A 16,140-nucleotide genomic window follows, 5' to 3' on the forward strand; every position below is an offset into this window, starting at 1 on the left:
TACTAGCAGAGCCGACAGACGTTGTCCTGCATGATATTTCAAGCGATTAGTATATTAAACAAAGTATGATAGTACCGACTGCAGCGCCATCTGCTGGGCTGATTTGTGAATCTAAACCATCCAGGGCGTCACCCAAACTGTATGAATTGTATGGTGGTTAAGTATTCTTAAATTTTCTAATTTTCTGCGCAATTTTCTTCTTAATTTTTATAAGAACCTTCTTCTGACAATAACAAACAACAAAAAAGAATTAGCGAAATCGGTCCAGCCGTTAACGCGTGATGCCATGACCAAGGGAAATAGGGATTCATTTTTGTATATATAGGCTAGCTGCCCCCGCGAACTTCGTTTCTCCTTAATGTGATGTTACTTACCTCTTTAGTACATACCAACATGGATCATTTTGCTATGCTACCCCAGAGACTGTTCGGTTTTCCGGAATAAAATCTTTTTAGGTTATTCTGTGATTTTTTCTGTCTATAAACCTCAGAGATCAAGTCATATTTAACAAATACAAAATAAAGGTTGATCGTAGAGGGGTGAAAATTAAGGGTTGTATGTATTTTTGTATGTTGGATAATAAAAAAAATAAAAATTTAGGGGTGAACCACCCTCAACATTTAGGGATTTGAAAGATAGATAGCCTATTCTCAGACTTACTGAATATGCATAAAAAACTTCATAAAAATCGGTCGAGCCGTTTCGGAGGAGTATGGGAACGAACATTGTGACACGAGAATTTTATCTATTAGATATTCTGTTCTTAAATTAACTATGTACCTAATGAGTTATAAGGCATATTATAGGCAATATAATTCAATATAATAAAGTTGAATAAGCCTCACGAGACAGTCACGTAGTTTGCTAACTAATAAATATTATTTCTTTGTTTTAATACAGTGAGCAGTGTTGGCTTAGTAGCTTCAGCATGCCGAAAGTCAAGTCAAAGAATTATTTATTCATATAGATAACCAATATACACTTATGAACGTCAAAAAAGAATGCGACTCTCATCCCTGAGGGGGTGCGTTCGATCCCCGGCTGTGCACCAATGAACTTCTGTTTATGTACGCATTTATTACTAGGTGTGTGTCAGTCACAGAAGACTGATCACGAAGAGATACAGAAATCTCAGGTCCAATAGTGAAAAACCAAACTTTTAGATATCTTCTTCTAGAGACGTGTCGTTTCGAAGGTTGGCTATCTTCTATGCTAATTCTAAACAATGATTTGGTGCCAAATCGATTGCCATAATAAGAATCAACTATTAAAATTTTCAATTATTAGAATTCTATGTATAAATTTAGTAATTCTCGATTTCAAAACCAATTCATTACAAAACCTATGGATGGCTAGCTAGGTGACACAGAAATGTGTGCAATGTGCATTGTGCATGTTCCATTTAAACACTTCACACCTAAGTGAGCTTTGAAGAATTCCTGCCCTGCGATTCTGTAACTCACTTTTCGAACTCACACAGCGGTTTTCGCATCGGCGGTCGCTCTGAAATCAAATGAAAAGGTGGGAGCTTGTAGTTTATTGTTTATCAGAATGCCAAATCATAAAATGACTGCTTCACGACTGATTTCAGAGCGACCGCCGATGCGAAAACCGTTGTGTGAGTTCGAAAAGTGAGTTACAGAATCGCAGGGCTGGCCTCGAAGGGCTTATTAAATAATGAAAAGTCTGGATGTAGCACTACTCTATATTATTTGCACGTTACAATCAAGTTAAAAAGAGAAATGTCAAGTGGGTACGTCCGTACCCAAGCGTAGCGAAAAGGGATGTGAGCGCTGAGTGCCGATAGTGTTGACATAGGTAAAATATTAAATTGTGTTAGTGTTGCCAGCAACATACGGGATTCGATTTTAAAACTCTCGATGTTACATATTGAACCTACAACAAACCTCATTGCAAATATCTATTAAGTACTAGCTGGCCTGGCGAACATCGTACCTAACAATCGATTCTTTATTTTTTTTAAACACTTATTCTGCTATTCGGGACACCGGTCTAGCTAGTAAGATAAAAAAAAAGTTGATATGTCAACAAATACGTTATGTCAAAAAATAAAAATTTACCTTCCCGGAAACCCTCCACTAACACTTGAACTTTATGATATGTTATTAAAGTTTAAATTGACTTAAGTATTATTACGAATCTTTTGTATGGGAATATAGAAAAGTGTTGTTTTTAATCTTTTTCATTCAATTTTTCTCTCCGTAAGAACCATCCTCGTACTTCAAGGAATATTATAAAAAAAAGAATTAGCAAAATCGGTTTTGCTGCTCTAGAGATTTGCGCTTAGCAACACATTCCGCGATTCATTTTTATATTATAGATAGTATTTTAACCACCTCCGACCGTAGTCTAAAGCATGAAAGACTTTTAAAATCGGATTTTTTGCGAAAATCAACCATACTCGTACAACATAGGAACTGATGTATATCAGTTTTCCTAGATAATTTGAATCCATGTTAGCCTCGAGTTATAGCCCGATAAAAGTTAACGACACATCAACGCAATATTTAATATAGCACCAATAAATTCCTTCATTGAGATTTTATCACTTAATATTAGATTGTAGCAATATAAGTACATTATTTTTGATCCGCAGGGACTTCGTGTGCGTTTAATTGAAATGGGATATAATTACTTAACATTTTTATTACTGTATTACTAAGCATAAGATACAACATATTCGACTATTCGAAGTAATATTCTAGTATTTGTTATGATGCACTCATTTGGAGGAATGTTAATATACAAGGTGCACATCGTGACAAATAAGTTTAAGTTTAAAATATCGTTACATTTTAAATAGGCCAACACAAGAGTTGTGGTCTAGTGGTTTCAACGTGCGACTCTAATCCCTGAAGGTTCAATCTCCGGCTGTGCACCAAAAGATTTTCTATCTATGTGCGCATTTAACACTGGCATGCTTTAGATAAATAGTCCACGGTGTGTGGTCGGGCACAGGTTAATAACCAACTTGCCTATTAACTAAAAGGTTGTAGCGCTATTGGTATATCTCTATATATATAAAATTCTCGTGTCACAATGTTCGTTCCCATACTCCTCCGAAACGGCTCGACCGATTCTTATGAAATGTTTTATGCATATTCAGTAAGTCTGAAAATCGGCTACTATCTATATTTCAAACCCCTGTGATAAGGGATGTCCACCAAAGTAATTTTTTTATGACACAGCATACAAAAATACATACAACCCTTAATTTTCATCTACCCTCTACGATCAACCCCTATTTTTTATTATGGTACATAGTTATTTTTATTTAACTAAAAAAATGTTTCCTAGGAATAATATACATGGCAAAACGACGCGATGTTTGCCGGGTCAGCTAGTAATTATCTATGATTTATCGAGGGTTTATATATGTCACCGAAAAATTGTAAACACCGTTAGATTGTAATCTATCTGGCGAGATTGTAAACTGTCGAAAGATTGTGAACCTCAACGAACTGCTTACAATTAAACGTATTATTATTCGGTACATTGTAATCTATCGAAGTGAAACCGTCAAATTGTGAAACGGATCGCACCTCGCGCGCTGATTGGTTGAACACAATATGCCCCGCGCCACCATATTTGTTTGTTAATTCGTTTGTTAGATAGATTACAATCTAACGGTGTTTACAATTTTACGTTAACATATATATATATATAATCATAAGATGCAGATTTTTATATTTCGTCGTATTTTACTTTTATGAACCTATTATTTTTCATACTGTCCAATAGCCTATTGTGTGAAACAGAAAGGATATAGGAAACTCAAGCTATTTTTATCCTACATAGACGCAACAGCTAGCTTGTAAATTCACTGAATCCTAATTGATGACACACCAATTACGCAGCACCAGGGTCTAACGAAATGTGGAATTAAAGTGGTATTGTCAAAGGGCTTTTGCTGTCATGGTAAAATGAGAAATGACAAACGCAAACTGCAAAACCGACCCCTAATTTACATATTTAATCATGAATATAAAATGTAGTGTTTTAATAGAACGAAACGTTTGTTTTGTTTTACTAATATTATTTCATTTATCTATGAAATGAAGTGAATTATTAAAAGAATGTTAAGACTATTATTTATTGTAGCTTTTTAAATTTTCATTAGTAAAATGTCTTTAATTGACTGTTTTATTATAACGATTCATTTGTTTTGTTTTACTTTTATAAAATAATAATACTAAGCATTTCCTTTATCTCTCAAATGAGGTTAATTTTTTAAAGAATGATACCGACTAATATTTATTATAGATTTTAAATATTTCTTTAGTGAAACGTTTTAAATCGTCTGTCTTTGTAAATACTTTCGAAGAAAATAGTACATTTATGTTGATAGGTAATATAAACCACTCATCAATTTCACTAGCGGAATATGTAATACCTAGAAATTGTTAGTGTACATTTATGACAGTTTCTCGGAATACTTGATAAATTAGCATCACAATACAATTTTCCTACAGACAATATTTTTACATGAATATTACAAAGGTACTGCAATAAATATACAGATTCGAGACAAATTCGATTAGTTAATGCTATGATAGAAATCTATAATTAACAATTTCATCGCGATAATCTCAGGAACTGCTAGTTCGAATTGATTAATTTTGTGTTGTATATTATTATTATGTATATAAACACACTAGCAGCTTAATAAGCTGATGCGCGTGTATTTTGATATTTGGAGAAACTATCCAATCTATTTTTAAAGGAGTTCAGAGATGGTGCACTGATTACACTTTCCAGTCGGCCACTACTCGGTTTGGGAGAAAGTTCTCTAGGGAATTTGTGTTATGTTGAGTGGTCTTAAGTTTTAAAAACTACCCCTCAAATGTGTATTTTCACTTAAAATAAAGAGCTTCTCAATTTCTGGAACATTATTGTGGCTAGTGAGGATTTTATAGGTTTCAATGAGATTTCCTCTTAATCTCCTACTTCCTAAATCAGTAAGGTCAAGTGCTTTTAGACGCTCATTGTAAGATTTCTTCCTGAGTGACCTGATAATTTTTGTGGCTTTTCTTTGAACCCTATCATATATAGTATATTATATATTGGATTTTTATCATAGACATCATAGGTTACACAGTCTCTAGCCTCCGCAAAGCACAGCTAATCTTACTAGAATTTAAAGAACCCTTAAAACTTCGCAATAAGTTTATTTAACTGAAGAAACCAATGAATACCATTCGTGAAAAAGTTTGTTTATTATATTTTCTGACTTATTTATTATTCATTAGATTCGTAGACTTCTATATGAATAGGGCTGTGTCTAATGTAAAACTAGTTGACGGATTAATGAAATATTCGTATGGAAAAGCCAACAAAGAATCATACTCCTGTCAAGCGCAAATCGCTTGGAAAAATTCAATGGTTAATACAAAATAAATTTTCTTTTTCCTATAGAAATACACTTTGATTGATGGAGTGATGTAAAAGATGCATTAATTATAAATTTATGTTTACAAAAATACGATACATGGAACATTAGTTTGATAACTTTGTAATAGTCTACCTTGTCACAAAAATTGATTATTTTGTTATTCAATTTAACGCCCACTTTAGATACTTAATATATCACTAGTTATTTTGCTATTGCGATAATAATTTGTGTTGTATTGAAGTTTTATATAATTTTAATAAACCCTGTGGGGATTTAAAATAACGTATCAATCGACAGTCGACAATAAAAACTTATGCATAAATTATTTTTTGTTGAAAAATGTTTTCTACTTAAAAATTATAAAATCTTTATTAATTACACTAAATTATGCAACAATAGAATACGGTTTTATTAATAAACATGAGTACCAAAGCATCAAGATCCTTTGAGTTTTCTGAAGTTTTGCTCGAGGTTGGTCAAAAATAATTGTCTCTCTGATTGAAAACGGCACTATTGCTTATCTAGTTTTCTTACTTGTCCGGATTAATACGCTTGTATTGACAAAGTTGCGCGTGCCAAATTCCATTTACAAACTTTATCAATGTTCACTTAGAGAAACTATTGACGAAGACACAAGTTTATGTTCACTTTGTACAGTAGTTTGCCATCAAACAGATCGTAAACTATAAAGTGATAAAGTTGTAGTGGACTTGTTGCTTGTGGTGCAACATTTCGCGACATATCAACTCTACATGAATTGATTGGAACTTTTTTAATGAAGTAAACTATACAGAACTTCAACAGTTAATAGTCAAGGATGGACCAAATGAGAATTTAAAACAGTTATCTGTTTTTTTTTTAATGGAATCTCGCTGTTGGCCTTAAGAGTCTTTACAGCTGGGCGTTTTCCCTCAACCAGCACAAAGGCGTCACTAGCGAGACTCGAACTTCAGCTGCAGCCGTCGCGGGATGGTAATTCGCTTGTGCGCAAGGGTGCTCACTGGAGTGAGCGAAGTACAAAGTAAAGTACCTGGAAAACAGTACCACTAAGTTTGAAGAAAGTTTTCATTCCTACAGCGGTCCTTCCATAAATAATTATTAATAGTTTAAATCCCATATACGAAACCAAATTTAGCGTCAAAACTTAATAAAATTAATCTCATTATTTTCTGTTCTTAAGTGTACGATTCTCAACCTATTCTTACTTTGTACGGTAAGGAAAAATATCGTTAACGACATGTTTTAGACCTAAAAAATCGGGATCAGAGGTAGAAGGCAGATCCACACATATCTTTTAATGTATAGTATTTATATTTGTTTTTAATTTGGCTTTAAGTTTGTGTATCTTACAGTTTCGCAGAGCTATCTCCAAAATTTTACAATAAGTTTCCCGTTTTGTTCAATCATATAAATTTATTGTAAGACTTCTATTAGTTAATAATATATAAATACTAGCTGATTAGACAAACGTTGTTTTGCCATATATATTATTTCTAAGAAACATTGTTTTAGTTCAATAAAAATAACTATCTACAAAAATAAAAAAATTGGGGTTAGTCGTAGAGGGGTCTAAATTTTATATGTTGTATCATAAAAAAATAAAAACAAAAAAAGAATTTTGGTGTGGACACCCCTCATCACTTAGGGGTTTGAAAGATAGATAGTAGCCAATTTTCATACTAAATATTCATAAAAAATTCATAAGAATCGGTCGAGCTGTTTCGCAGGAGTATGGGAACGAACATTGGGACACGAGAATTTTATTTATATAGAGATAAAGAATACTATATTCTTGTTTCTTTATTGATGCAATATTTTGTTGTATTACTCGTTGGAAAACCTTTTTTTATAAATAACTAAGACCTATACAAAATCCTAGCGCCATTGTGTATTTTCTATAAGTCATAGTATAGTATAGATATCTCACATAGTATAAGTTTAAGCTTAGACTTAAACTTACCAAAATCTACATAATCCAGCGATGGAACTGGATTTTCATTCATAAATACAATTTATACATTGGATTACTCGCATTGTCAGATCTAGCAAAATGTGAAAGGCACACACTAAACTAGAAGTTTTAAAAGTTAGCGATGCGAACGCTGAATACCGAATCAGTTTCAATATCAAATCAATCTCACGAACTTACCAAAGTTGGCATCACAGCGATTTTCAACATGCTTTATTAAATAATACTTTTACAAAGTTATGTATTCATTATTGACGAATACTGTATCAGTACAGAAAATTTAAAGTGTGATTTCAACTAACATTTTAAAGTTGTAAGAGGCGTTTCAATAACTGTTATACATTCCTTCCTATTTTTATTCCTTCTGCCCAAACCAACCTAGGAGTTCAGGCACCTCTCGTTCGAATTCATCACGATTTTAACAAATTGAACACAGCTTATCCGGGGCTGCATATATTCGGTAGTGGGCTGATCGGTTTTAGAGAAAGCATTGTGGGGTGCCTTTCTCAAACCTAATTTCGCTGTTTTGCTGATGATTTTTATTTTTTTTCTTCTTAGTGCCCACAAATTTCTGTAATTTTATTTTATTTTATTGTGTGCTTGTATTATCGTATATGTTTTAATTGTATTTTTTTTAATTTCTATTTAATTTTTTTTTTGAGAAACTAATGCTTACATTAATTGTCACACATTTTAGATGTAAGATTTTGAAAAATAATTAGTAAATTTAGGACTGTGTGTGATGTCGTAAGCTGAATAACTTAATAAATAAATACATACCCAAAATATCAAATTATGTAATTCGAGACGCGGATAAATGGGACGGCGTGGGCGCAGATAATTCATTAGCACTGTGCACATAACAATAATATAATTAATTAGGTTTTAAAGGTCGCTAACAGTAATTATTACCTTAATTTTCCCATGTAGTTTACTAAATATAACCTTTGAGCTATTTCAACTACATTCGACGAAAAGTGGCAGGTAGAAGGAGACCTGGTCGCAGGCGCACGTCTTGGTTAAAGAATCTTCGGTAATGGCTTGGTCAAAGCACGGAGTTGTTTAGAAGTGCGGTATCCAAAATTGAAGTAGCCATAATGTTCGAAAGGGGATGGCACTATAAGAAGAATTATAATTTATATATTTGCTCTGGCTTGGTAATTGTAGGAGATAATACATTTAAAATCAGTTTATGTACAATTGACTATTGATAGAAAATGATCTATCAAGAGACACATCATTATCTACAAAAAATGTCGCGACAGCATGTCTATCTTTTATAATTACGTCACAATATGCGTCCTTTTATTAATTTTAAAACCGCTAGAAAAAGCTCTTTATTCGTACCTAGGTATTGATCCTTATCAAAATAAATACCAACGTTTCACATAAGCTACAATTTAATGAAATAACCACCAAAAAAGCATGGTGGATTGGTGTTCTCCTGCCGTTTCTCTTGAATAGTTTACTACTATGTAATATAACAAAAATCTTAGCCACAGCAACGCTTGGCCGAGTCTACTAGTAATTGTATAAAGTAGTATTATAACATTTGTTACCATGGTTACCAAGCTTTTTAATATGTAGTACTATACTATAGTCAACGTTTTATATTACTACTAAAGTAACACGTAGTTCAAATTGTCACGGTAGCAAGACATGTATAATTACATCTGTAGGTGTCTGAACCTAGTTACGTCGCAATTCACGTATCAGCATGTACTCGTAATGAACTCATTGTTCTCACTGAATGGTACCCGAGAAATGTTATTTGTCTAAGTAATTAATTGTATTAATAATAGCAACTAGAAATGTCTTAATATTTATATATACGAACTTATATTATTAATATTATTTATTTACATTTAAATTATTATAATTTATAAATGTTTGGAGTGCTTTTCAGCTATCTAAGACTGTTAAGACATGAATAAGCTATATTATACAATAACCTTAAAAATATAATATAATAACTTAAATAAATTATTAAAAGGAGCCCCTTTAGGTTAGGTTCCGAAGATACTGGCAGCATTCCCCTTTGAATAGCTAGACTAATTCTTTGTCCGAGGTAGCTACCAGTTCTTTGGTCTCCTGTGATGTCGATTAAGCTATATGATATTTCCTTAAAAAGCCTTATAGGACCCACGGACCAAGGCTATCGACACCGAATGGGACAATATATATATATAAACATCTCAATATATTATCTGATCTTATTTGAGTCTTCCAGATCCTGTCTTGTATTTTTAAGTATGGTTTATGTATATCTCATAGCAATCGAAAAACAAGTTACCAAATTTTATTTTGCAAATTAACATTATCTATTACAAAAGAGCCAGAAAGAATTGGAGCGAGGTGAAATAAGAGGCTCAAGACCGAACGCGATGGAGACTCACTGTAGACGCCCTGTGCCCCATCTAGGGGTTTCAGAACATCTAAATACTTCTACATCAATGCTCAAATTATATTATTAACAAATACAGGCTTCATATTTAGACTCAATATTTCTACTAAATTGCTTCGTTTGGTACACACTTGTTTAATATTTTTCTAGCCTACCGAAAATGCCTAAAAGCTAGGTGAATTTTAAAGTTTAATATAACATGATGGCATCTTAATGTTTTTGAATTTTAATATATGTATTTTAATGTCAAAAGAGTACGAAAGTAGAACGCACGAAAGGAAGACCAATTCCAATTACAATTCTAGTGCTTAACTAATATTTGTAAGCAAATATATAAAGTTACGTTTCACATTCTATTCATATATAGAAAACCAAATGTTTCTGTTTGGAAACCCTCCAAGCGGTCAGGAATAACCAACGATTTAAAGGGAACACAAACATTCTAAATAATAACTCAAATTGTATATCTTTGTGCTTAAGTCAAATATTTTTACGAATAAATGTTATAAATTTACGTTTCATATTCTATTTTAATATAGAAAACCAAATGTTTTTGTTTGGAAACCCTCCAAGCGCTCAGGAATAACCAACGATTTAAAGGGAACACAAAAATTTTTGATAGTATTATTTTATTCAGCAAATACGACGGAAATCGGGGTGCTCGACCCAGCACTTTATAAAGCGGATTGCCACGTCGAGGATTACTTATGGCCGGAGGGACATGTGGTGAGTTTTTTAGTATAATGCACTTTATTCCAAACTATAAGTTTCATAAGTTTTTACTGAAGAACGCGCTGTATTAGCGAAGAAATCGCGTAGCTACTGTATGTTTCTTGACTTGTAGAGGGGTTTTAATTCACCACACAGATCGGGCCACCTGTATTGCTCACTCCCTATACAATGCTTTGCTTTGAAAAAGATTTTCCCCATTAAAAAACATGCTTATTCTTACAGCACGAAAGTGTAGAAGAAATTTGTTGAAAACAACAGGAATTGCAAGTGTTCTCAAGCCTCCTACAAAAACATAGTAATGGGATTTCCTTAGTTATATAAATGTTCACATTTTTGGTGGAATTGACATATAAATTATTTTTATTAAAGAGCATTGGTTGATTATAGTGACTATTAAATATACATATATTCTTTAAATATTTTAAATCGTAATTTAAACGAGAGTAGATAAATTATAGTAGCTAAATTCTCTAGATCTTAAGACAGCACCACAGAAAAAAATCGCACATAGACATTGCTGATTGTAAATAACCGCAGAAAAAAAAAAGATCTTAATGAAGTATGTTTAGCCTTCGAAACAAGAGAACCCTGGCTTCATCGATCTTGCACTCTATTATAGCTAAACTATATATTTTACTTCAGTTTACCTATTATCTTCTTTAAAATAAATATAATATTTATTGACTATTTATGTATGACTATACAAATTTTTAATATATTTGATATTTCCAGGGTCGAGTATGGTTTACATTGAAATATGAATCGGAGACGGAGCGACTACAGATCCACATCATCAAAGTTAAACATTTGCCTTCTCGTACTCCGGCGCTTGCCAATGCCTGCGACCCTTATATCAGGTAGAAAACACTAATATCATATCAGTATCATAATACACTGTATTTGTAAAAGTACACTTTACTTCACTCCTTAATTTGAATCAGCTTAGTTTTCTTAATTCATTTCCATCAGCTTATTCAAAACATTTACTATTAAAAGCTAGTTAAGTATTAAAAATTCGACCAACGATATGAAGCGATCTTTGGGTACATCCTTGCGATTCTGTAACTCACTTTTCGAACTCACACAGCGGGTTTTCGCATCGGCGGTCGCTCTCAAATCAGTCGTGAAGCAGTCATTTTATGATTTGGCATTCTGAAAAGGTGGGAGCTTGTAGTTTATTGTTTATTTGAGAGCGACCGCCGATGCGAAAACCCGCTGTGTGAGTTCGAAAAGTGAGTTACAGAATCGCAGAGCAGATGCCGCAAAGTTAGAATAAATTGGGACCGAACAAAGATTTCCCTTTCAAGTCACTTTTTATTGTATTTGTGTAACTATGGTGATTGTACAGATAATTTTTTACATATTTTTATAGTTGAAGATATTCTAAATTAATTACAAAGAAAATTATATCTTAAATTCGTAATACTACATAAACATTAATTTTTTTAAATTAATCAAGAAATTGCTTTTGCAGTTAATATAATTTAAAACCTTATACTTGGTTCTCAGGGTATACTAGTTACGTGCCAGCACATATGATATCCAAAACATTCTATGAAATATTCTTATATAAAAAATATCATTAATGTAACAATAACACAGAATATTTCATCTCATGTTATAGTTAATAGTATTTAACATCGTACTACAGTATTTCACGTCGTGAAGGCAACTTAATACCATGAGTAATGTACTCAATCAAATTATCATACAAAAGCCTTTCGTTAGTAAAACATTACTAAAATTACATATGACCCACTTAACATCGTCATTTTAAGTATTAAATATTTTTATTATATTCATCAAACTAATTATTATAAAAAAAAAAACACCAGCTTCATTCTGGCAGCATTTCTTCGCTGGATATGTTGATACGCCGAACCTGCTACTGGTGAATTTATAAAGTTTACATTATTCACGATATTATAATGTTTACACGAATAATGAATTAGTTCGCGATCTGGATAATCTAATTTATTCACCATTCAAAGTTCACATGGAATCATGAAAATAAACTTTTATTGACTTAAAATACATCAGAAGGATAACGCGATGTTCTTATAGAAATCAATTGCATTTCTCGATATGGGTTCGAATAGAAATATTATTGTATTGAATTGTCTATTTATTGAGAGACATGACATGTTATTTTCTGTTGTATTCGTTTCTACAAGATTATATTATAAGCATTGATAAGTTCTAATTCCCTTGTTTATATAAATGTTAATGATGATGTCGGCTAAATAAATAAATGACATCACGCTACGATTGAATTAACGGATAAGACCGTAGAGAACGATTACTTTATTAATAAATACAGCAAATCTAGTAAACAGAGACAAATTATCCGTCATACGACAAATTAAAAGATTTCATCGGATTCTTTTGCGTGTGTAGATGACATCTTATAATAATTCAGTACGTAAATAACAACGCCGACGAAGTTTTGAAACTTTTCCCTTGATGGATATGAAAATGAGACAAAAAGTTAAAGTCTAGTCTTTATGGATATGGATATTTAAACTTTGAAAATTTTGAGTTGAAGCTATAAAGATGTTAGAGTTGTTTTGATCAGGCCGTAACGCAATGAGACTTTTAGAAAGCCAATAACAATAAATTTTCAGTAAATAAAGTTAGAATTAAACCAAGATTATAATCTGTATTGTACGAGTACATAACAGATCCTTGGAGCTTATCATACAAACCTTGTGTTTTTCCGGATTTATGTATTTATATTAATATCTATTAGAGAATAAACCCTATTTTCTTAGGCAAATATTTTTTTAATGATTAATAAAATAATAAATAAATAAAATATGTTTATTATGGAACATAAGATGTATCACTTATTTCACGTCATTAAAATTGAATTTGTAGGCATCCCATCTCATCGGCAAAGAAGACAGAGGGTGTAGGCCGACAGAAAAAGCCGGCGTAAAAAACTCTCGGTACTCTTTTAAAATAGCAAATCATCAAACAACACTTATTTTAAAACAAATATCGCAAATTTATTAATAATTATGTATAATTAATATAATATGATCTGTATTAGACTAAATCTGAAACTAGCCCAGGATAAGAAGATTGAGCTAAAATAGGTGAGGCCTATAACCAAAACTTTTAAAAGTTGTTTATCTGACCAATTATTTATTTTGTTTGAACTAACTTTCAGAGAATAAAGGCTTTATTATTAATATTTATAAATGTGATCTTACGTATAAGAATGTTTAAGAACGTGGCCTGATCTAAAAAGTACAAGCCCAGAAAATTGCCGAGTTTATTCCCACGGCTTCAGTTTCCATAGGAATTTTGTTTTAATTCAACGCATACATAGTCACGTTTACGTTATTTATTTGTATGGAAACACGAAATTTGCTTTCATTTAGAACATATACGACTTCGTAGAGCTATAAAAATCTTCACAAATTATTCTGATAAAAACATATTCTTTCGTAGTTTAGAAGATCTTAGCGGAAGGGATGTATGTATATGTCTTTGTACTGATAAATAAATATTATGCTAATGATGCTTAACATTTTAGCTGATACACTTAGTCACTTGGTAAGTTAGATTAAAAACATTACACACCGAAAGACTAGAACTACTATCTAAACAGAATAGATTATTTCCTACCATCTTAACGTAATCTTTTAATATCTCTCAAGAGGATATAATCTGTGGGTATAACGCTCCAATGAGCCGGGATAATAGCTTGATAGTGAAATTAGGCCTTAAGCTTTCAAATCATGCTTTATGAATTTAAATATGCTTATGCCTCGTATTAGACTATGTACGGGTAGTGGGGAAAAATTACTCTACTTAACTCTGGGGTAATAATAATTGTTAAGTAGTAACATTCATATTTCCTACGAGACCCTAGAGACCCGGGACCCATGGATTCGCAGTCAGGGGTACTAACCACTAGACCAATGAGTCGTCGGATTTTATTAAATATCTACTGCTTTACTGTTAATTATCTGTCAACTGGCTTTAACTTATTTAATAATAATAATAACATTTATTCGTGACAGAAATATCGTTGTGACAAAGTTGATCTAGCGCTAGTCCCCAAACTAGAAAGCCCCTGTGTTGTGGGTAACTACATCACAATTATTCCGCATGTTTAAAGAAAAAGTATTCTAAGTGTTCCTTCTAATATCGCCAGAAGAGCTAAACATCCGGCTAGTCACACCAAAAGAAGTTTTCAGTGAAATTAAACGTTTGACTAAAAAATAGGCGCCAGGTTTTGATTTAATTACGGGTGAGGTATTACAGCACCTTCCCCGTAAAGCCGTAGTTAAAATGACAACCTTAATTAATGCCTCATTTCGACTTCAATATGTTCCCAATATGTGGAAAGTTGCAGAAGTTATAATGATTCCCAAGCCAGGAAAACCACCACACGAAGCAACGTCTTACAGACCAATCTCACTGTTACCTGTTATAGCGAAACTATTTGAGAAACTATTTCTCAAACGTCTTAACCCTATTATTGCCAAAAAGCAGCTCATACCGGATTACCAATTTGGTTTCAGAGAAAAACATTCTACCATAGAGCAGGTTCATAGAATTACAAATAATATAGAAAAAGCACTAGAAGAACAAAAAGTCTGCTCCACGGTCTTTCTGGATGTAGCTCAGGCATTTGACAAAGTGTGGCACCGAGGACTTGTTTATAAATTAAAGAAACTACTGCCTCGTCAATTTTCAAATATCCTTGAGTCATACTTAACACAAAGAATGTTTAGGGTACGACAAGAAGATGATTATTCAGAACTGAAAGAAATAAAAGCTGGGGTGCCGCAAGGGAGTGTATTAGGTCCGGTCCTGTATCTTTTATACACATGCGATATTCCTGAATTAGAAGATAACGTAATCGCTACCTTTGCCGATGATACTGCTATCATGTCTACGGCAGATACTGAAAAGGAAGCGGTAGTAAAACTACAAAAAGCCATAAATACTGTTGCCGTGTGGACCAAAAAATGGCGGATACGATTAAATCAGTCTAAATCAGTTCACATAAACTTTACCAACAAAACATCAAATTACCAGCCAGTATATATTGATAACGTCAAAGTGCCGTTCCAAAATTCAGCTAAGTACCTAGGTATGACGCTGGATACCAAACTCCGATGGAAGGTCCATGTTAAAAAGAAGCGTGAAGAGTTGGATCTCCGTTACACTAAATTGTACTGGTTGCTCGGAAGGCATTCCGCACTATCAGTTCAAAATAAATTATTGATTTACAAACAAGTCCTGACACCTGTATGGACTTATGGTTGCCAGCTGTGGGGCTGTACCAGTAATAGTAACATCCAAGTAATCCAACGATTCCAAAACAAAGTGCTCAGGGGAATAGTCAATGCTCCCTGGTATATTCGCAATAACGACCTCCATCGGGACCTTAATGTAGAGAACGTCGCCACAGTAATAAAAAAGACTGCCGGAGCCCACGAACATAGGCTCCACCATCACGTGAATGTCGAGGCTATTCAACTCCTTGACACCACGGGCCTAGTGAGAAGATTGAAAAGGACAAAACCGTTTGAACTAGTGAATTAGTGTTAGTGCACGATAGTATTAAGTGCTAAACAGTGATTGAAAAAAAATAGAACACAA

The 16,140-nt window shown here is 32.9% G+C and overlaps 1 protein-coding gene across 4 annotated transcripts in view; it reads left to right on the top strand.

Moving 5' to 3' along the window:
• The window catches only part of LOC125060937 (synaptotagmin-15-like), a 97,160-nt gene that overhangs the window by 63,866 nt on the left and 17,154 nt on the right, over positions 1–16,140 (top strand). For 3 of the 4 annotated variants that reach the window (XM_047666057.1, XM_047666056.1, XM_047666060.1), the window contains exons 6-7: positions 10,409–10,512; positions 11,251–11,375. In XM_047666057.1, coding sequence (XP_047522013.1) covers positions 10,409–10,512; positions 11,251–11,375 — 229 coding nt within the window. The remainder of the gene's footprint in view (positions 1–10,408; positions 10,513–11,250; positions 11,376–16,140) is intronic. The other variant, XM_047666059.1, reaches the window with a different exon arrangement.

The sequence above is a fragment of the Pieris napi genome, chromosome 22 (assembly GCF_905475465.1).
Source record: "Pieris napi chromosome 22, ilPieNapi1.2, whole genome shotgun sequence".
Taxonomy (NCBI): Eukaryota; Metazoa; Arthropoda; class Insecta; order Lepidoptera; family Pieridae; genus Pieris; species Pieris napi.